Genomic DNA, 19,956 nt, shown 5'->3' on the forward strand with positions numbered 1-19,956 from the left:
CAGTGGTCGGGTATGATAGGGGTGTGCAGCAACCTGTAGAGAGCCACAGGTTCCTCATTCCTGTTTTACACCATGATACCTGGTTCATAGGACGTGATAAGCCAGGTTTTGTGGAAAGTGAATCTTAATTCTCCCAGCCATGTGGTAGGTGGTGTGTGAATTGTGTTTCCCCTCGTAAGTGTGGTAGAACCCTAGAAACATGATGTTTCCAGGTAGCTTCTGTTTTTACTAGAGTTTTATGTTTGATTGTTTTACCGAGAAGAGACTTGGGCTGTGGTCTTTTGCAGACTTACAAGGGAGTGAGAACAATTTTATTCAGTAGAACATACTCTATAAGTAAACATTCATAGGATCAGGCTGCTTTCTTTAGCTCTGCCTCATGATTGTAGATGCTGAGGAATAATTTTTATCACTAAAATGTGTTTCTGGTGACTAGAATTCTGTACTTAATGTGTTTTGTTGTGAGTATGACATAGATTGAGGAAAGTCTTGTAGCTGAGCTTGTGAAATCTAGTCTGCTGACTGTCTACAGGTAGAATGCTGAGATCTTGGCAAAACCAGTTATAGAGAAGGCCCCTGAGCCAATACATATTTCATTGAACTGGTTTTGAGCAATGATTGCATTAGTTCTTGGGACAAGGAGCCTCCTATTGCACTAGCAAAGGGCAGGATTACATTTGGGGTGGATGGAGGGTCGCCGTGAGCATTTTTGGCATAGTTTTGCTTGCTCCCTGGCACCCTGATCCCAGCTGCGCAGAAGGCCTTACTCAGAGACTCTCTTGGCTCTGCAATGCTTTGGCAAACTCTGCAGCAGCTTCTGAGTGCCTGCCAGCTGTTTCTTTGTAAACTTCTGAACTCTGAAGTTTCCTGTCTATGGGGTTTCTTAACCCCATAAACTCCTGGCTATGTGGTACTTTGTATGTGTGCCATATGCTGGGTAATGCCGCGGGGGAAATGAGAGAGGAGTAGTTGCTGTCCTGCATTGAGAGCCTGCTGGCCCCGAGATGGCATGATGCTTTGCAGAGTGGGTGGGTGGAGGAAGAATGTTCAGGCACTGGGAAAAAGTTTGCCCTGGCAGTTCTGGTTTATAGGCAGTTTTCTGGCTTAAGGAGCTCTGGATCCAGTTGTTTGCTGGCTTGAGGATCCTTGTTTAGAGTAGACTGTTTTGAATTAAGCATTTGTTTCTTTGTATTGCCTTAGTTGAGAACAGACCTGTGTGCGTGGCGGTTTAGAAACAGTTAAACTTCCTTCTAGTTTCAGGGAGGCAGCCATGTTTCTTCTGGCCAAACTTGCGGGGCCGGATTTCCTTTTGGCTTGCTTGCTGCCATGTGGCAGGTGCCTGGTGTAGACTGGAGAGGTCCCAGTATCCTCCACTTTTCTTCCCCCCGCCCATCCACCCCAAGCATTTTGCCTGGCCCCTCCTTGCCTGTGTCAGACTTCGCTTTCTTCTTTTCCTTCTCCGACCAAAACTTGCACCGAGCATGCTCTTTACGTCACTGCCCAACTGTTCCCTCCCCTCCTTCTCCTCCTCCCCAGCTCCATTTTGCTGCAGAACTCCATGGCGCCTGGCAGTCGACCATTCATAGCCCCTGCCACATTCCCATCTTTAATCCAATTTGAGGCCAGCAGCCAAGATGGGCAGCACAGTTATCCCCCTCCTTTTGCCTTTTTCTGGTGTCTCCTCAATGCTGGTATCTTTTGTCACCATGATGCATTCTGGACTGCTTCAGGCGCGGTTTTGCCGCAGTCCTGGCGCAGGGCTGCCCTCTGGAATTTTTGTTGTTGTTGGAAGAGATCGATGGTACTTCTATTCTCCCAGTTTATCTTTTTTGGGAAACCTTAATAGGAGACAGCTTTGCATAAAACCTGGAATGTGGGAGCTGGATATTGTGTGTCTAGGACTAAGAAAGGTGAGCAAAGATTTTGATAGTGTCTTTCGTGCGGTTGCCCTCTGATAAATTTGATTGGGAGCTGGGGGAGAATACTGTAAGGTGACTGCAAGCTGAGCAGCTAGCTCACATATCTACAACCCAAAATCGAGTGTCTGGAGGCCTGTATTGAACAATATGGTTGCAGTAATGAGCCTTTTCCCCCCCTCTAGGGTGGTCGGGACAGAAGAACGGATACCAATCCCACTCATGGACTACATCCTTAATGTGGTAAGTTCTCTATTAGTGGGTGGTCCTTGAGGGATACCTTGGCAGGATCGGCTTCAGTGTGTCTAGGGCAGGGGTCAGCAAGGTTTAACTTGCCTGGGCCAGATTGGTCCTGCGGAGATCCCTCTGTGGGCCGGATTGCGCGCCTGTGTGAGCATGCGCCCCCATGATTTTCGGCGTCTGCACAGACGCAGTATTTGGTGTTTGCGCATGTGCAGACACAGTATTTGGCGGCACGGAAGCGAGTCCCCGCGCTGCGCCAGTTTAACGCAGCACATGAGCGGACAGCTAAGTTTGGCGGCAACTCATGGGCCGGTCAAACGACCTCTGCGGGCCACTTCCAGCCCATGGGCCTTAAGTTGCTGACCCCTGGTCTAGGGAGATATTCAGGCATCCCTAGCTCTTTCGGCTGACACCTTTTTTGTCTCCAGCCTCACATGCCATGTTGTTAGAATGAATTTGTAAGGCTCTTGTAGCCACAGTCTTGTCACTTAGTAATGCTTCCTGAACTTGCTTGGTGTTGGTCTTATTTAAAGACACAAATAGATGTTCAAAATAGCAATATTTTATCATTTTTCCTAGCTATAGAATTATTTTAAGAGGTAGGAGTTTGAGTATGTAATATTCACTTTCTTAACACATCAGTTAAATAAAAAAAAAATACTGCAGGTTTGCTGATTATCTGCAGAGAGAGTGTGTGTCCCTTTAATTAAACCTGGAATGTCAAAGTAAACTTTGCTTTACTGATTGCTTTTTTTGGAGCAGCTAGCCTTGGAACCCATCTATCACAGGGTTGTGAGGATATTGGACCAAGAAAGCACTCCTTCTTTGGCTTTACTGTAGTTGCCTCTTGAAAGATGGATGAATTTGGATTTAGAGATTGTAGAGAAACTATGGAGTTGAGAGCTCTCCATGCTTCACTCTCCATTTGGGCTTGGTCTGGGTTAGGCTACCCAACCTTTTGTTTTTGTATGAAGTGTTGATTATTTTCTTCCCTACCCTCCTTTTCTGTCTCCCAGATGAAATTTGTGGAGTCCATCCTCAGCAACAATACAACAGATGACCATTGTCAGGAGTTTGTGAATCAGAAGGGCCTGCTGCCCCTAGTCACCATCTTGGGCCTGCCCAACCTGCCTATAGACTTCCCCACCTCAGCAGCCTGCCAAGCTGTGGCTGGAGTCTGCAAATCCATATTGGTAAGGAGGAGAATACAACATTTCCCTTTCCAGAAGGTAATTATCACTGCCATCAAGTTGGAAGTACACACAAGCTTCTGGAAATCCTACTCTTTAACTCCTACTCCCACCCCAAAATGCATCTGCTAGACGTTCCTGTTGACTGTGTCATTACAGCTAACAGGTCTTATTTTTGAAGGGCTAAGAAGCCCTTTAATTGGAGATAGCTTTTTGAGAAATGTAGCTTGGCAGAGGACCTCTGCACCTCTCCCAGCATTCGTTGTGGTCATGTGCATAATTTTAGTGTATTGCCAGAGAAGGGCCAGTGTCTCAAGACTTTGTCACCTGGATGGCGTTGTAGAACTATATTTAAGAAATCCAAAGTAAAAATGTAAGAAGGAATAAATCATATCTATAGAACAGGCATGATTTCACAGTTCATGTTGGGTCATCACTCTATAGCATGATTTCCACTTGCTGCTATTTTGTGGGAGCATGGGAAACCTGTAGAATACAGCTGAAGAATTCTGTTTCCTAAGAATCTCAGCTTTTCATTTGATTTCACTGACTGGGGTGGAGTTGGGAGAGCAGCAACAATTTTATGTTTAAAGAAATGTTTTGAGGGTAAAACCTCAAATCAGAAGGGCTAGGATAACGTTTCTGGGGAACAGAGCTTTAACATTCTGTTTTAGCTCTTGGCTATTCCATATGATTTTCAGAAGCAGAATAATTTATTCTTCAACAGTTTAAACCACATGATTATGCAAAACAAACCCTGCTGATTTGCTTGGGTTCCAGAATTTATACCAATTGCAAAGTTCAGCTTTTGGGGTTGTGGAACTTGGGCTATGTTGTTACAGAATGCTTAGTTTCTTTTTAGGACAGAGGCCACTCAGCCTTAACTGGTTTTTCTGATGAAACATTTTACTTCAGTTTAAAAGAGCAGGCTGTTCTTTGGAAGAAGCCAGGAATTAGTTGAAGCAATTAAAAGATGTCAGACAGTGAGAGTGGTTCCATGTGGTGGCAGCTCCACATTTTGGCGTGTGCAGTAGTATTCATAAACTGGTCATCATGTGGATCTCAGTTGCATGAAGTCTCTGACGGGGCTTAATTTGTGCCAGAGCTCACTAAGCTGCAGCCTCATTGTCTGTTGGTTTAGAGTTCATTTCCTTCAGACACTGCACACATCAAGAATGGCCCTAGTGGCCCTAGATCAGAAATGAATGTTTGGAAACAGACTTGAGGCATAGCATTTTTCCCTTAGAAATTAAGACTGGTCTTTTATGCTGCTCCTGCTCTGGTTAAGCTGATCAAGGAATAATAAACTTTAGGTGACCAGAACTACTACTTGATCAAAAGCAATTTTAGAGCCCTTTTGCTGAAATTGCTCCTCAGGCAAATCCGCAAATGTTGCATCACCACACAATATAGATGCAATGATCAAGGAAGTAAAAAATTAACAAACCAGTTACTGTAGTTTTAGTAGCAGTGCCAAAAATCTTCTTAATCCTCAAAGCAATACAAACCAAAGCCAGTTTCTCCTAGATAAGCACTGTCAAATTGGTGCCATAGATAGGCTTCTTACTTTCAGCAAAATAACCAACAATTTTTCATTTTCCAGCTTTGCATATAGAAGCGTAAAATAACAAAAAGCATTGAGTGAGTGTTCTCGGCTGATGCTGATTAGCAAATGTACAGCTGCTAATTCAAGTTCATTCTTTTATAGTGTCTGTCCAGGTGACATAGTCTGTCTGTCAAGGCTTCCCTGTATAAACTCTGAGCAATGATGCAGGGCCACCACATATAAAAGTTTAGTAGTAATATACACACTGCTGGCAAGACTCTGCCTATTCCCTCCCCTCAAACAATGCTTGGTGAGGGTTGCAGGGAAAGCAAACAACACCCTTACCATCCTATTTGTTTGCTATGATCTATTACTTACAAGTCTTTGTAGTCTGAAATAGGTTGTGGCCTCCACTTCATTGAAACCCAGTTCTTCACTTTAACATTCAACATTTGCTTGCAGTGACTGTTGATACATTCATAAGTGTTGCTTGTCTCCAGAAGACCTGGCAAGTGACATGGTACTTGATTCCTGGATCTCAGGCCATATTAGAACATAAGAGGAATCCTTGTGGCCCAGAGTCCAGCACTCTGTTTTCACAGTGGCCAACCAGATGCCATCCAGTCTGAGTTAGTTTAGAGCATGTGTCAACTGCATGAAACCAAGGTGGATTATTGGATGTGTGCTGGAGAAAGGGGCTTTGTGCATTCATAGAAAAAAGACAAAGCTAAATCAATCAGTACTTTAAATGCTGACTGGTGAATAAGCTGTGGCAGCACCTTATACAGCCTTCTGGTGGTCAGCAATCCATGGTAGCGACACTTCCTTGAAGCTCTGGGTATAATGTCATGCTCGGCTTCTGGGTGTTGGAAGGTCTTTTTATGCAGAAGATGTGCATTTATAATAGCGCTTACTGACATGCAGTTGTGTCAGGTCATTCTCAGCACTTGCTGTTTTGTTCTGAGAATAAATTTGTATACCCATATCATTCCACATGCCCACAATCTCTCACCTTCTTTGCTTCATTCAGAGTGCCAATATTACAGGCTTTCTTACCTTGCAACCTGTTTCTAGATCCATGATTAGCCCAATCATCACGTTCATTTCTCTTCAGGAAGGCCAGTTTAACTTTGACAGTTGAGGAGTCGTAATAATTAAACTTGGAAATCCACAGAGTTTACTTGGAGCAGTGAACTTTAGGGGTTTTGTTTTTCTCATTCAGTGTACCTGACTTGCTATAACTTTTTGTAGACACCTGAAGGCAGTCCTGTTTGGGGAAGCTTTTAATGTTTAGTGTTTTGTTGTGCTCCTTTATATTTTGCTGGAAGCCGCCCAGAGTGGTTGGGGCAACCCAGTCTGATGGGCTAGGAACAAGAAATAAGTTATTGTCGTTGTTGTCATTGTTGTTATTATTATCTACATAGCACCACTTTTCTTACCAGGTCCACTTCTGCCAATCTAAGCAATACCTAAACAGATCAAGGGACCAAAAAGGTCATGTATCAAGGATGCTGTTGTGGCATGAGTTTAAACATCTGTCCCATCAGGGATTAAACCACATAATTTAGATTACCGTGTTCTTTGCAGGAGCTCAACATCTCTATTAGTTTGAGCAGGCAGTGATCAATATGCTGTGATCTCTTGACTTGGGGAAACCACATCTAAACTGTAATATGATCAGCCACTGCTCTTCTAATTCTGTCATGGTAGCTTAGCGGGTGGGTTTGGAGTGCGAGTCTGCGCACTTGTTGCTTAGCCTTCTTGTGTGGGCTAGTGAGTAAGCTGGTGGCACTAGCTTGATTAGTGGGGAAACATTATCTATATTTAGCCTTAAGTCACTAAATGTTAACAATGTGGCCTTAACAGCTGGAAAAGCTTCCAATATTTCCCTGAGAGAAAGTGATGGATACCTTCTGAGTGCTGCTGGGTATTCAGTAATCCACAGGCCACTACTGTAAAATGAACATCCTGAACCAGAGATTGGTATATTGGGTGGTTTTGAGGCAGAGATCTGCACTTACTGAGCCTTGTTTAATGGATGTCACTATTTATCTTTTCTACCTTAGACGCTATCTCATGAACCGAAGGTCCTGCAGGAAGGCCTGCTCCAGCTGGACTCCATCCTGTCTTCCCTGGAGCCTCTACACCGGCCCATTGAGGCGCCTGGTGGCTCGGTCCTGCTGCGGGAGTTGGCATGTGCTGGCAATGTGGCTGATGCCACCCTCTCAGCCCAGGCCACACCCTTACTTCATGCCCTGACAGCTGCCCATGCTTACATCATGATGTTCGTACATACCTGCCGGGTAGGACAGGTAAGAGCAACCCTCACACCTTGTTAATGACCCACCTGGTCTGGCTACTGCTTTCTGTCAGCAGAATGTAGTCCGGGCACTTAGCAGCGTGCAATCTCTTCTCTTACAGAGTGAGATCAGAGCCATCTCGGTAAACCAGTGGGGTTCCCAGTTGGGCCTGAGTGTGCTGAGCAAGTTGAGCCAACTCTACTGTTCCCTGGTATGGGAAAGCACGGTGCTGCTGTCACTATGTACACCAAACAGGTATGGAGCATTTGGTGATTGAGAGGCTTGGGCTTGGCAGTGGTGGACAGTTTTATCATTTACTCCCAGAATTTGAAATCGGTAGCACCCAGGTTAATGTCTTCTAAGAAGTCATTTGGCAGACAAGAATTCTGAGGGCTGAAGAGAGCCAAATGTCTTAGACTTGTTCAAATGCACATCCTCCTTGGGTCCCTTAAGGAGTTTATGTGTAACATAATATGGCAAAGTAGAAGCCATTAGTACATGCTCCCTTGGCAAGCAAAGGCTACAAGGAGCTTTCTCTTGTCCATCATACCTAGAGTCAGTTTCTTGGGGGAAACTCATCTGTAGATTAAGTGAACTTTGACCCAGATTCCATTTAGCAGCTTTGGAGCACACTCAGCAATTTCAGTTCTTATTTGGCCAGACTTGTTCAATCATTCTAAAAGCTGATGTGGCTAAAATGATCAAAAGCATGGGAGGAAAAAGCAAGACTCCACATGGAAATGTGGAGAGGGCTTCATCTAGCCCAAAGAGCATAAACAGCTCAGCACTGACTAGGGAGATGTCTGTGATCCTTCATTTCTGTGCTCCATGCTTGAAGGGTAGTGCATCCCCTTGCTCCATATTGCTAAATGTTTTTCTACGGTGCTGTAGTGTAGGCTAACGTGCCCTGCCAGATGAGTGCCACCTGTAGCTGTGTCTTACCTTTCCATGCTTGCAGTTTGCCTTCAGGTTGCGAATTTGGCCAAGCTGATATGCAGAAGCTGGTGCCGAAGGAAGAGAAAGCCGCCCCCAATTCCACCCAGGGAGCCAAAAAAGCAGGTACGGATGGGAAGCAGGATCCTTATCCTGGACATATTGAATATTGTAGCATTGCTAGAGCAACTTTGATTTCATGGTACCTATGCAGTGCAACATGAGCATGGTTGTAGAAGATATGTTTTGTAGTTCAGTCGCTATATATACTACATGTCAAAATATAAACACCCTCTAAGGCACGGGTGTCAAACACAAGGCCCGCGGGCCGAATCCGGCCTGCCAGACCTCATCATGTGGCCCGTGTAGCCGCTGCCGGCTGCCAGCCATCTCCTTTTATTGTCACTTTTTTTTTTTTTTTTTTTTTGAGACAAGAAAGCCGCCTCTTCAGCTCATGCGCGGCAGCCTATAAGCCAGAGAACGTCTGCCCTCTAGCGGCGCCGGCCGTTCTACACAGGAAACCTCCACTTTACATGCATTCAGGAAACCTCCACTTGTTTTTATTTATGATAATAAAGAGTGGACACATAGTCCTACAGATACAACCGGCCCTTTGAGGGTGACCAAACTGCTGATGCAGCCCCCGATGAATTTGAGTTTGACACCCCTGCTCTAAGGCATACTCAGGTCATAAAACGCCGATTACATGTTACACATTATTCAGGGCTACAAAACAGATGTCTTTGGCAGGGTGAGCAAAATTGACCTAATGTATGCTGTAGCATCAGCTCAGTACTAATATTTCTGTGATTTCAAATTTCACTGTCTGAGCTGCAGTCAAAACTTTGGTGTATCACTTCAGATTGCCTAAATTCAGACTCCTAAATTCAACTGATAGAGCTACATTCTTCAGTTATTGCTTTACCCAGGACCTTTTGTCTGCACATTTGAATTTATGGACTCTCAGTACCTCCTAAATAGAATCTTGGAAAATAGGCTGGCAGAACCAGGTTTCCAAGTGATCTTGACTTAGAACTGGAAGAATACAAGACTAGTAATTTAACATGATTCTTCTTGCAGATGGTGAATCGGAAGCAGTGGCAGCTGGGAGCATGGAAGCCTCTGCTCAAGGCCTGCTAGAAGGAATTGGCCTGGATGGTGACACACTGGCACCAATGGAAACAGATGAGCCCAGTTCCTCTGATCCCAAGGGGAAGTCAAAGATCACTCCAGCCATGGCAGCCAGGATCAAACAGATCAAGCCCCTCTTGTCAGGTGAGAGCAGGAGAATATTGGGGGTGGTTAAGAAAAGAGACACGAGCTTAAGCAGAATATGCAGCTGGGGGTCAAAAATTATTTGTATGCTATTTTGCCCCTTGTTTTCCTTTTTATGCTGAAGTACAAAGAGAAGGCACTGGAATATGACATGTCCCTTCCCATACTGAAGGTATAAGATGTGTTAGGTTTTGGGTACCCTTTTTAAGAAAGAAAGAATAAAGTATGTCTCTGGAGCTACAGAATTGATTTCATGCTCTCACTGTGGACACTGCTTCTTGGCCAGAGGAGCAAGAACAACTGTTGCAGACCTCAGAACATACTTAGGTGGCGGTGGAAGCTACAATGTACAAAATGATTCCTGGTGCTCCTCAGAGAAGGAAGAGAGGGGTGGCAGTGACGGGGGACAGAGGCAGCAGTGTGCAGAAGAATGACTCATGGCTTCAGTTGTCTCTACATTAATGCAGTTGTCTCTATGGGAGACGAGAAATAAGAACTTGAGCTCTTAATGCAGGATGGCAAACATGACCTGACAGGCATTACTGAAACCTGGTGGGTTGAGTCTCGTGACTGAAATGTAGAAACTGAGGGGTACAACCTGCTCAAAAGCAATAAATCAAACCGGAAGTGGGGAGAGGCAGCATTATATATGTAAGGGATGTGTACACTTGTGAAGAGATTCATGACTTGGCGCATGGAAGGCAGGTTGAGAGTACATGGGTAAAAATTGTAGGGGAGGAAAACAACAGTGACCTTACTATGGGTGTCTTCTATAGACCTCCAAGCCGGACTGAGGACTTGGATAATGCATTCCTCGAGCAGGTTACCAAACATTCAAAAAGGAGAGGTACAGGGAACTTTGGAAGGAAGTGATCATTTCTTCTTGGCTTTTATTACACACAGGCAAGGGAAAGCTGAGTGTAGTCAGACATGCACACTGGACTTTAAGAAGGCTGATTTCAAAAAGCTTAAGGAACTACTGGGTGTAGTCCCATGGTCAGAAATACTCAAAGAAAGGGAGTCCAGGTTGGATGGGAGTTTTTTAAAGGTGAAATATTGAAGGCACAAAAGCATACAATTCCGGCAAGAAAGAAAAGTGGGAGGCACTTGAAGAAACCAGTGTGGCTGCATAAGGAGTTTACAGATGAGCTGAGATTTAAGAAGGGAACGTAAAAGTAATGGAAGAAAGGAGAAATCACAAAGGAGGAGTATACACGAGTTGCTTGGAAGAGAGGTTAAAAATAATAATAAAAAGTTTCATTGGCTATGTTTGAAGCAAGAGGAAGAACAAGCAAGTAGTAGATGGAGAAATGTTATTGGATGACAGAGAGAAGGTGGAACTGTTCAACACCTACTTTGCCTCTGCACCCAAAAGGAAAGTAGTGCCCAACCAGGTGATAACAGAAGAAACGATGCAAGGAGGGAGCTGAAGCGCAAGATAAGAAAAGAGGTAGTAAGGGAACACCTTGCTACCTTAAATGAATTCAGTTCTCCAGGGCCTGATAAGCTACGCCCATCTTTTTGCCCTCCAGCTGTTGCTGGACTCCAGCTGCCATCACCCCTGACTATTGACCATGCAAATGAGCTTGGAGGTGTACTCTCAGAGCTTTTGTCTATAATCTTTGAGAATTCTTGGACAACAGGTGAGGTCCCTGCAGGCTGGAGGCGGGCAAATGTTCCCATCTTCTAAAAGCAGAAAAAAGAATACCCAAGTAACTACCGACAAGTGAGCTTGACATTAGTAGCAGGAGAAGTGCTAGAACATATAATTAAATAGTTGGTCTGTGAGCACTTAGAAAAGGATCCTATGCTTACTAAGACCCAGCATGGGTTTCTCAAAAACAAGTCCTGCCAGACGAATCTCATTTAGAGAGAGAGAGAGAATGTTATAAGGTTGGTGGATCAGGGGAATGCGCTGGACATAGTGTATCTTGATTTCAGTGAGGCTTTTGATGTCCCCCATGCTATTCTTGCAGAAAAGCTGGTGAAATGGGGGCTGGATGAGGTAACTCTTAGGTGGGTTTGTAGCTGGTAACAGCTCCGCACCATCCTGGAAAACAGTGGCGTGCCACAGGGTCCTTGGGCCTGTTGTTCAACGTCTTTATAAACAACTTGGATGAAGGAATTGGGGAGGCTGCTCATCCAATTTGCAAATAACACCAAACTGGGAGGGGTAGCTAATGCCTCAGAAGATAGAATCAGGATTCAAGATGATTAAGGGAAGTAATAGTCCTGCTCAATTCTGGCTTGGTCAGATGACACCTGGAATGATGTGTCCAGTTCTGGGCATCAAAATTTAGTAAGGATATTGACAAGTTGAAACGTGCAGAGGAGGACAACCAAGAGATGGTCAAGGGCCTGGAAACCAAGCCTTATGAGGAATGGTTGAGGAAGTTATGTATGTTTAGCTTGGAAAAGAGGAGAGAGAAGATATGATAGCCATCTTCAAGTATCTAAAGGGCTGTCACATGAAAGATGGAGCAAGCTTGTTTTCTCCTGCTCTGGAGGGTGCGACCTAAACCAGTGGCTCCAAGTTAAAATAAATGAGATTCCTACTAAACATCAGGAAGAACTTTCTGACAGTAAAAGCTGTTCAACAGTGGAACAGACTCCTGCAAGAGGTGGTGGATTGTTCTTCCTTTGAGGTTTTTAAGCAAAGGTTGGATACTCATCTCATTTATGATCTAGCTGAGATGCCTGCATTGTAGGGAGTTGGACTAGTTGAACCTCTGCATCCCATCCAGCTCTCCAGTTCTATGATTTTATGACTTTATGGTTCTCAGTAAAGCAGGAAATTAGAGATTATGCCAACACCAGGTGGAAAGTCCTCATAAGCTTCTTTATTTTGGCACAGTTTACTCTACCAAGAGTTCCTGCAAGTGAAGAAAATCAGTTCTTCATTCTCTCTCTGTATCTCAGCTTCGTCTAGGTTAGGCCGTGCCTTGGCTGAACTGTTTGGGTTGCTGGTCAAGCTGTGTGTGGGTTCTCCAGTAAGACAACGCCGGAGCCACCATGCTGCTAGCACCACTACTGCTCCCACACCGGCTGCTCGCTCGACAGCATCCGCACTGACCAAACTACTCACAAAGGGGCTTTCCTGGCAGCCCCCACCATACACACCCACCCCCCGCTTCCGGTGAGTCCTGTCTATTATAAATTGATCTCAAGTTCCACAGTGTTTGCAGGAAGATAGGAAATTTTAGACTTGGATGCTTGTAAATACTCTTCCTGAGGTGCTGGGACTCAAAGAATGTTTGAGTGTTTAATCTTGCAGAATCATCAGCCTAACTATCTAAATCTATTTTTCTTCTAGGTTGACTTTTTTCATCTGTTCTGTGGGTTTCACCTCACCAATGTTGTTTGATGAGCGGAAGTATCCCTACCACCTAATGCTGCAGAAATTTTTGTGCTCAGGGGGCCACAACGCACTCTTTGAGTAAGCATTTATCTACTACACTCCACTTTTTCTAGTGTAGGAGACTGAAAATTGGGTTTGAAGGTTCTGTAGTTTTATGTGCTGTAGTCAAAAAATGAGATTGAAAAACTAAGACCTCTGTCATCCATTGTTTGCTCAATTAGTTAATATAACATACATTGCTAATGACACTAATTGTGTGGCTGATGGAGGTGGCACAAGGATATGTGAAAAGTAGCTTTTAAGTCAGTGGGAAGATCAATAAATGGGGCCCAAATGTGGGTGCATAACATGGTGGGATCCTGTAGGAAAAACATTCAAGTCCAAATGCTTAGAGGTTGTGACACTATTTGTGTTCATTCCTTTTTTCCTTTAGAACATTCAACTGGGCCCTTTCCATGGGTGGCAAGGTTCCTGTCGCTGAGGGCTTGGAACACCCAGACCTACCTGATGGCACAGGAGAGTTTCTGGATGCCTGGCTTATGCTGGTGGAGAAAATGGTGAACCCCACCACAGTGCTGGAATCTCCCCATTCATTGCCTGCCAAGCTGCCAGGTGGGCAGAACTACCTTCAGTTCAGTGCCCTGCGCTTCCTCGTGGTAACACAGAAGGTGAGCAGCCTCTCCTATCCAGCTTATACTATAGGTCTATAGGCATCATTATACCAGAATCTGGTGCAATGTGACTTGACTGTGGCAAGGACTCTCAAATCATTTATTTTATTCTAATGTTATAGTCTAATAAAGCTGACCTATGTGGTGCTCTTGGTAGTCCTTACAACAAACCTGTTCATCAAACGCTTTATAGAGAGTTCAAAATGCTATATAAATGCTAAATTATAAACATTTAATTCTGTTAATACCCCTAGCCCAGGGTTTTGTGTTGCACAATTCCCTGCAAGCACAGAATTTGCTACTTAATGCGGAATGCACCATACTGAGAAATCTCTTGCTCTTTTCTTTTTGAATGGTTCCCCTCCCCTCCACACGGACACATATTTCGCCACCTTCTGCTCCAAGGAATGTAACCCAAGTAGGACTAAGTTTGCTAATTCTTTCTCCGTGGTGCAGGCAGCCTTCACTTGCATCAAGAACTTATGGAACCGCAAGCCACTGAAGGTATATGGAGGACGCATGGCAGAGTCCATGTTGGCCATTCTGTGCCACATCCTGCGTGGGGAGCCTGTCATCCGTGAGCGCCTTGGGAAGGAGAAAGAAGGAGCACGCAGTGAGGAGGAGGCAGGGCAAGAGGAAGGTGGTGCCCGAAGGGAGCCCCAGGTCAACCAACAGCAGCTGCAGCAGGTAGAAATCAACTTCTTATTCCACCATTCCACAAAAGAGCACCCTCCCATCAAGAGATACTCCATCCAAACTGTGTCTTCCACAACAGTCTCTTCAGTCTGCATTTCTGATCTTTTAAAAACCTGTCTCTCTCTCTTCAGTTGATGGATATGGGCTTTACACGGGAGCATGCCATGGAAGCTCTGCTGAATACCAGCACCATGGAACAAGCTACAGAGTATCTGCTGACCCATCCTCCTCCACTTATGGGTGGTGTTGTTAGGGTAAGGCCACTTAGCAGCTAAGACTAAGTAGCAGGGGAAGGGCATATTCCTGGGCTGCCACTCTCTCCAGCTTGATACTTCTGAAGGAAAATGTGTATTGCTAGCTAATTTAATGTAGTTGTGGTGGCCTTAGCCAGGAGGATTGTGTAAGCAGTGTACCCAAAGGGTAGGTCTCTTCCTACTTGAATTCTGTAATTTAGGCCCTGTAGACTGCTTGGAGAACTCTTTAGTTTCCCTTGCATTGAGTTCTGTAACCTCACAGGGTTATTTCTGTGTTGTATGACAGGATCTGAGTATGTCTGAAGAAGATCAAATGATGAGGGCCATTGCTATGTCACTGGGACAAGACATCCCAATGGACCAAAGAGCTGAATCACCAGAGGTAAAGGCATCATAAGGGGATTCCATAAAGTGCTGGGTTGAAGGAATACTGGTGAGGCTTTTGGAAAGAAGTCGGGAGTGGGCTAGCATATGCATCCTGGAATTCAAAGGTTGCAGAAATGTGATGAGAACCTGTGCTTGTGACAATGTAAATATTACAGACTCAATTTTCTTTGATAATAATAGGACAGCTGCAAATAGCAAAGGAACCATTCCTTATCTTTGAGGGAGGGAGGCAGGTGAGTCTGTGGTACTGTGAAAGCAATATTTATAACCTGCCGTTTCTGCTCTCTAGGAAGCTGCCTGCCGAAAAGAGGAGGAAGAACGTAAGGCCAGGGAGAAGCAAGAAGAGGAGGAGGCAAAGTGTCTAGAGAAGTTCCAGGATGCCGAACCTCTGGAGCAAGAAGAGCTGCACAGCTTTACAGACACCATGCTTCCTGGCTGCTTCCACCTGTTGGATGAGCTGCCAGACACGGTGTACCGGGTCTGCGACCTCATCATGACTGCCATCAAGCGCAATGGTGCTGACTACAGAGACATGATCCTCAAGCAAGTGGTGAATCAGGTGAGTGTATCTACCAAGACCACACAATCTCTTTACATTGGGAGGCATCCTGAACAATACCCAGGCATGGAATCATAGAGTTGGAAGAGACCACAAGGGCCATCAAGTCCAACCCCCTGCCAAGCAGGAAACACCATCAGAGCACTCCTGACATATGGTTGTCAAGCCTCTGCTTAAAGACCTCCAAAGAAGGAGACTCCACCACACTCCTTGGCAGCAAATTCCACTGTCAAACAGCTCTTACTGTCAGGAAGTTCTTCCTAATGTTTAGGTGGAATCTTCTTTCTTGTAGTTTGGATCCATTGCTCCGTGTCCGCTTCTCTGGAGCAGCAGAAAACAACCTTTCTCCCTCCTCTATGTGACATCCTTTTATATGACAGTCCATTTTATGCTATTCTTGCCCTGAACAAGACTGCATTATCCTAGTGCTCTGTTAGCCTAGGTGATTATCCAAAATGCTCTAGAGGAGGAAAAGGCTTCTTTAGGTACTTAAGTTCACCTGGTTTTCAGGGACAATCTGGAAGACAGGCTGCAAGCATTGGGTTCAGTTAGAGCTTGGATTTGAGATCCTGGAAGATAATACCTGAATTGGGCCGCACCATGTGTGCTGGATGAAAGGACTCCCAAGGACTGCTTAATGTACAATACATTAGGAAAAATCAAGAACCCAATTGAAAACTGGATGTTTTCCTCTTTGTATATAAAACAGGAAGCTCAGTTGGTCGCAGAGGCTTTGAGGTAGATGTGTACACACATGGGTAACTCACGTGTAATGGTACAGGCGACTCCACATTTACGTAGCGGCTACGTTCAAAATTCCTGCACGTGTCACTGAAATCGCATGAAATGGGGAGTTGCCTGTCAGCTCAACAAAGCCCCGCTGATGTGTGTGGAAGAAGCTTCTTCCCTGTGTGTCAGCTGAGCTGGTCAAGAAGACCCGCTGCTACTTTGGCTTGTGTGAGCCGGAGGCACAGCAGGGCTTTCTGTCCGATGCTCAGGAAGGCGCAGCAGCAACCGCTTTGCCACACATCAGCTGTTAGCTGGGAGTCTCAGCAAAGCCCTGTTACCCCTCTGGCTCACGAAGAGACCATCCCCTGAGTTTGAAAGATGTCCCCTTCAGGGAGGGTCTCCTCACGAGATAGAGGCGCAGCAGGGCTTTGCTGAGGGTCATCAGGTATCTCCCCCCACTTCCAGGTTTCTGGAGCCATGCATATGCGTGGTCACACATGAATTGAACACACATAAGTGGGGGGATACCTGAATATATATGCTATATGTCTCTCTTGAAACATAAGCATTTATCTCAGTGGGGAAAACTCTGTTTAAGTAGCTGGGGGGCAGCGGAGAGATAATGTGGAACCCAAGATATAACAAATTAACAAGTTCATGTCTCCAGGTAGAATTCATAGAGGTCAGTGTTTGATATGCTTAGGTTGAAATTTTAGAACAGTTAACTTCCTGTTGCCACCAGATGCCTGTAGGGCCTAGCATCATAGCCTTCTGAGCAAATACCTTAGTGCCATTGTGTTCTGGATGTTCTGTAATGGATTAAGACTAGTGTCCAAGAAAGGCTATCTTGCTGGTAATCCACTCCATTCATAACATGCCCTTTCTTTGGCAGGTGTGGGAAGCCGCTGATGTCCTCATAAAAGCAGCTCTGCCCCTCACCACTAGCGACACCAAGACTGTCTCAGAGTGGATCAGCCAGATGGCTACCCTGCCACAGGCCTCCAACCTGGCCACACGCATCCTGCTGTTAACTTTACTCTTTGAGGTGAGTCCAAGGAAAGGGAAAGGAGACGTACCCACCCCCACCAGTTACCCATGTCTTTGTTCAACTTTTACCTGGGGTGGGGTTGGAGGGTCAGGACTGGACTTTCAAGCCTTTGAGGTGATGGTTATCATGTTTTGGATTGCTCTTTACATATAGCGTTTATCTCATAGCCCTCTCTTGCTGTTTCATTGCTTTAATCACTAGATGTTTCTCACTTCTCACAAAGTCCAGGATATAGAGCATACGGAATGTAATTATTTGATAGAGAGAGTGGACGTGATCACTCTAGTTCATGATACTTTGTCATTTAGGGTTTTCCATTGTAACTGCTTAGGCATCTATATGTTAAGCAGTGTCTGTATGTGTTATATAACATTAACATATTCATATTTCATATTTGACACTGAAATATTCCTTTTTTCAAGGATACTATACACACACACACACACACACACACACACAACCACAGAATACTCAAATTCAAATACCTTTGGTGAACACATTTACAGATTGCATTCTACTAGGCCAGCCTTCCCCAACCTGATGCCTTCCAAATTCTTGCTGGCACTGATGGGAGCTGTTGCTAACATCTGGAGGGCACCTGGTTGAGGAATGCTGTATTACAGCATACAGTTGTGTGGGATGGGGTAATTTTTTACAGGACAGTTGTGCTTTTCATTCAATCGTCATCATCAACTATTCTTATTATTCTTATTACCACCCTACCCATCTGGCTGGGGTTCCCCAGCCAGTGTGGGCAGCTTACAGTATATCAAAAAACACTTCAATAAACTTTGGATAAAGAGGTTGATGTATGCTGTTAGATGTGAACTACGCTGAGGACCTGTACAATAGAGCATGCACTTGAAAAGAAAATGCCTCACACTCCCCTTCACTTGGCTCTGAAGTGATGATAACACTTAGAACTTTGAATGTAATGGAGTTTGTGCTCCAATTAGTCCTATCTGCTGCATGGTTGCCAACCTCTTTACCTTTGTTTCCCTGCAGGAGCTTAAGTTGCCATGTGCTCGTGTTGTAGAATCTAGCGGCATCCTCAACGTTCTGATCAAACTGCTAGAAGTGGTGCAGCCCTGCCTGCAAGCTGCCAAGGAGCAAAAGGAAGTGCAGACACCAAAGTAAGCAACAAAACAGGATATAGCGTGGAGCTGGAAAGCCCCAAGCCAGGCTTACCCACACTTTGATATACATTACCTGGGTTTTGCTTCTGGTCTTTCTTGTGAGGAGAAGCTACCAGTTTTGTATTTGTACCTAATGAAATACATAATGGTTTAATAATGCTGGATGCAGTTACTAACCTGGAATGAAATTGGGTTTACCTCCCTCCTTGAGTCCAGAAGGTCTTGCTACTGTTTTCTTGGCAGGGTTTTAGTCCCAAAAATGGCTGCGGTATCTTGACTTAGGAACCCATGCAATATATTTTGTTGGATGCCTTAGCTGATGTAATTAACTTGCCTCCCACAGGTGGATCACCCCAGTGCTGTTGCTGATTGACTTCTATGAGAAGACAGCTATCTCCTCCAAGAGGAGGGCCCAGATGAACAAGGTATGAGCTCAGGGTGGTGGTGTGGGAAATGCAAGCTATTACGAAGGGGACTGGGAGAAAGGATCCTGGCCACTGTGGAATTGTGAGTGTGCACGGCAAATAACCTGTGGCATTTGCAATACGCCCTGATACAACCAGGCTGCAATCTTTTATTAGAACTGGGAGCAAGTTCCATTGAACTTTATGGATCTCAATTCTGAGTAGACATGGAGAGAACTGCAGTGTAGGTCTGCAAATGCTAAGAATCTGTATTCTTTCTCTCCAGTACCTCCAAGCCAATGGCAACAACTGGCGCTGGTTTGACGATCGCTCAGGCCGTTGGTGTAGCTATAGTGCAAGCAACAACAGCACCATCGACACAGCGTGGAAAGCAGGAGAGACCAGTGTTCGTTTCACTGCTGGCCGCCGGCGCTATACTGTGCAATTCACTACAATGGTGCAGGTATAGGCGCTGGGAATGTTGTCATGGGTGTTCTCTGAGGTCATTGGGCACATGGGGTATGGTAGTCTTAACCTCCCTCTTGTTTCCTTAATCAGGTGAATGAAGAAACTGGGAACAGGCGTCCGGTAATGTTGACTTTGCTCAGGGTGCCCCGGCTCAGTAAGAGTATGAAAGAGGGCAATGGACAAGAGCTGGAGAGAACCTTGGAGGAAGGCAAGGAGGTTGAAAGCAAGCCAAAGGAGGAGAAAGCAAATGGTACTGAATATGTAGTCTCATCACTGGATTACCTATAGAGTAGGAGACTGGAACTTGTAACCTCAGACCTATTTTATCTTCCCTCATCAGATAGCCCTGCTTCTACTGAGAGTCTCACCCTGGAGAAGGAAGCACCTTCAGAAGAGGCCAAACCATCAGAGATCCTCATCCAGGGCCTGACAGAGGAAATGGTTACCGTGTTGATCCGTGCCTGTGTCAGCATGTTGGGTGTTCCTGTGGAACCGGACACACTACACGCCACGTTGCGCCTCTGTCTGCGCCTCACCCGCCACCACAAATACGCCATGATGTTTGCAGAGCTCAAGAGCACACGCATGATCCTGGGTCTCACGCAGAGCTCTGGCTTCAACGGCTTCACGCCTCTTGTCACCCTTCTTTTCCGACACATAATTGAGGATCCCTGCACACTCCATCACACCATGGAGAAGGTATGGCTTGCTTCTGCTGACTTCACCATAGAGAAGGTAGAGTCTTAGAAGCTTTCTTCTGTATAGGTCTTGCACACTAAAGAGGAGACTTGACTCAGCTCAGACAGCATATGGAAAGTTTTGCTGCTTTAGTAATTGCTCAGG

The 19,956-nt window shown here is 45.2% G+C and overlaps 1 protein-coding gene across 21 annotated transcripts in view; it reads left to right on the plus strand.

The window, feature by feature from the left end:
- Nucleotides 1–19,956, plus strand: part of HUWE1 (HECT, UBA and WWE domain containing E3 ubiquitin protein ligase 1) — a 96,386-nt gene that overhangs the window by 44,172 nt on the left and 32,258 nt on the right. For 14 of the 21 annotated variants that reach the window (XM_083718025.1, XM_083718037.1, XM_083718043.1 and 11 more), the window contains 19 exons: nucleotides 2,102–2,159; nucleotides 3,176–3,388; nucleotides 6,962–7,207; nucleotides 7,317–7,450; nucleotides 8,154–8,254; nucleotides 9,209–9,403; nucleotides 12,323–12,539; nucleotides 12,717–12,839; nucleotides 13,195–13,429; nucleotides 13,889–14,119; nucleotides 14,260–14,382; nucleotides 14,669–14,764; nucleotides 15,059–15,328; nucleotides 16,950–17,102; nucleotides 18,111–18,238; nucleotides 18,585–18,666; nucleotides 18,932–19,108; nucleotides 19,204–19,363; nucleotides 19,454–19,812. In XM_083718025.1, coding sequence (XP_083574151.1) covers nucleotides 2,102–2,159; nucleotides 3,176–3,388; nucleotides 6,962–7,207; nucleotides 7,317–7,450; nucleotides 8,154–8,254; nucleotides 9,209–9,403; nucleotides 12,323–12,539; nucleotides 12,717–12,839; nucleotides 13,195–13,429; nucleotides 13,889–14,119; nucleotides 14,260–14,382; nucleotides 14,669–14,764; nucleotides 15,059–15,328; nucleotides 16,950–17,102; nucleotides 18,111–18,238; nucleotides 18,585–18,666; nucleotides 18,932–19,108; nucleotides 19,204–19,363; nucleotides 19,454–19,812 — 3,301 coding nt within the window. The remainder of the gene's footprint in view (nucleotides 1–2,101; nucleotides 2,160–3,175; nucleotides 3,389–6,961; nucleotides 7,208–7,316; nucleotides 7,451–8,153; nucleotides 8,255–9,208; nucleotides 9,404–12,322; nucleotides 12,540–12,716; nucleotides 12,840–13,194; nucleotides 13,430–13,888; nucleotides 14,120–14,259; nucleotides 14,383–14,668; nucleotides 14,765–15,058; nucleotides 15,329–16,949; nucleotides 17,103–18,110; nucleotides 18,239–18,584; nucleotides 18,667–18,931; nucleotides 19,109–19,203; nucleotides 19,364–19,453; nucleotides 19,813–19,956) is intronic. The other 7 variants (XM_083718033.1, XM_083718029.1, XM_083718030.1 and 4 more) reach the window with 1 other exon arrangement.

Source organism: Podarcis gaigeae (genome assembly GCF_964106915.1).
Source record: "Podarcis gaigeae genome assembly, chromosome: 17".
In the NCBI taxonomy this organism is placed as follows: domain Eukaryota; kingdom Metazoa; phylum Chordata; class Lepidosauria; order Squamata; family Lacertidae; genus Podarcis; species Podarcis gaigeae.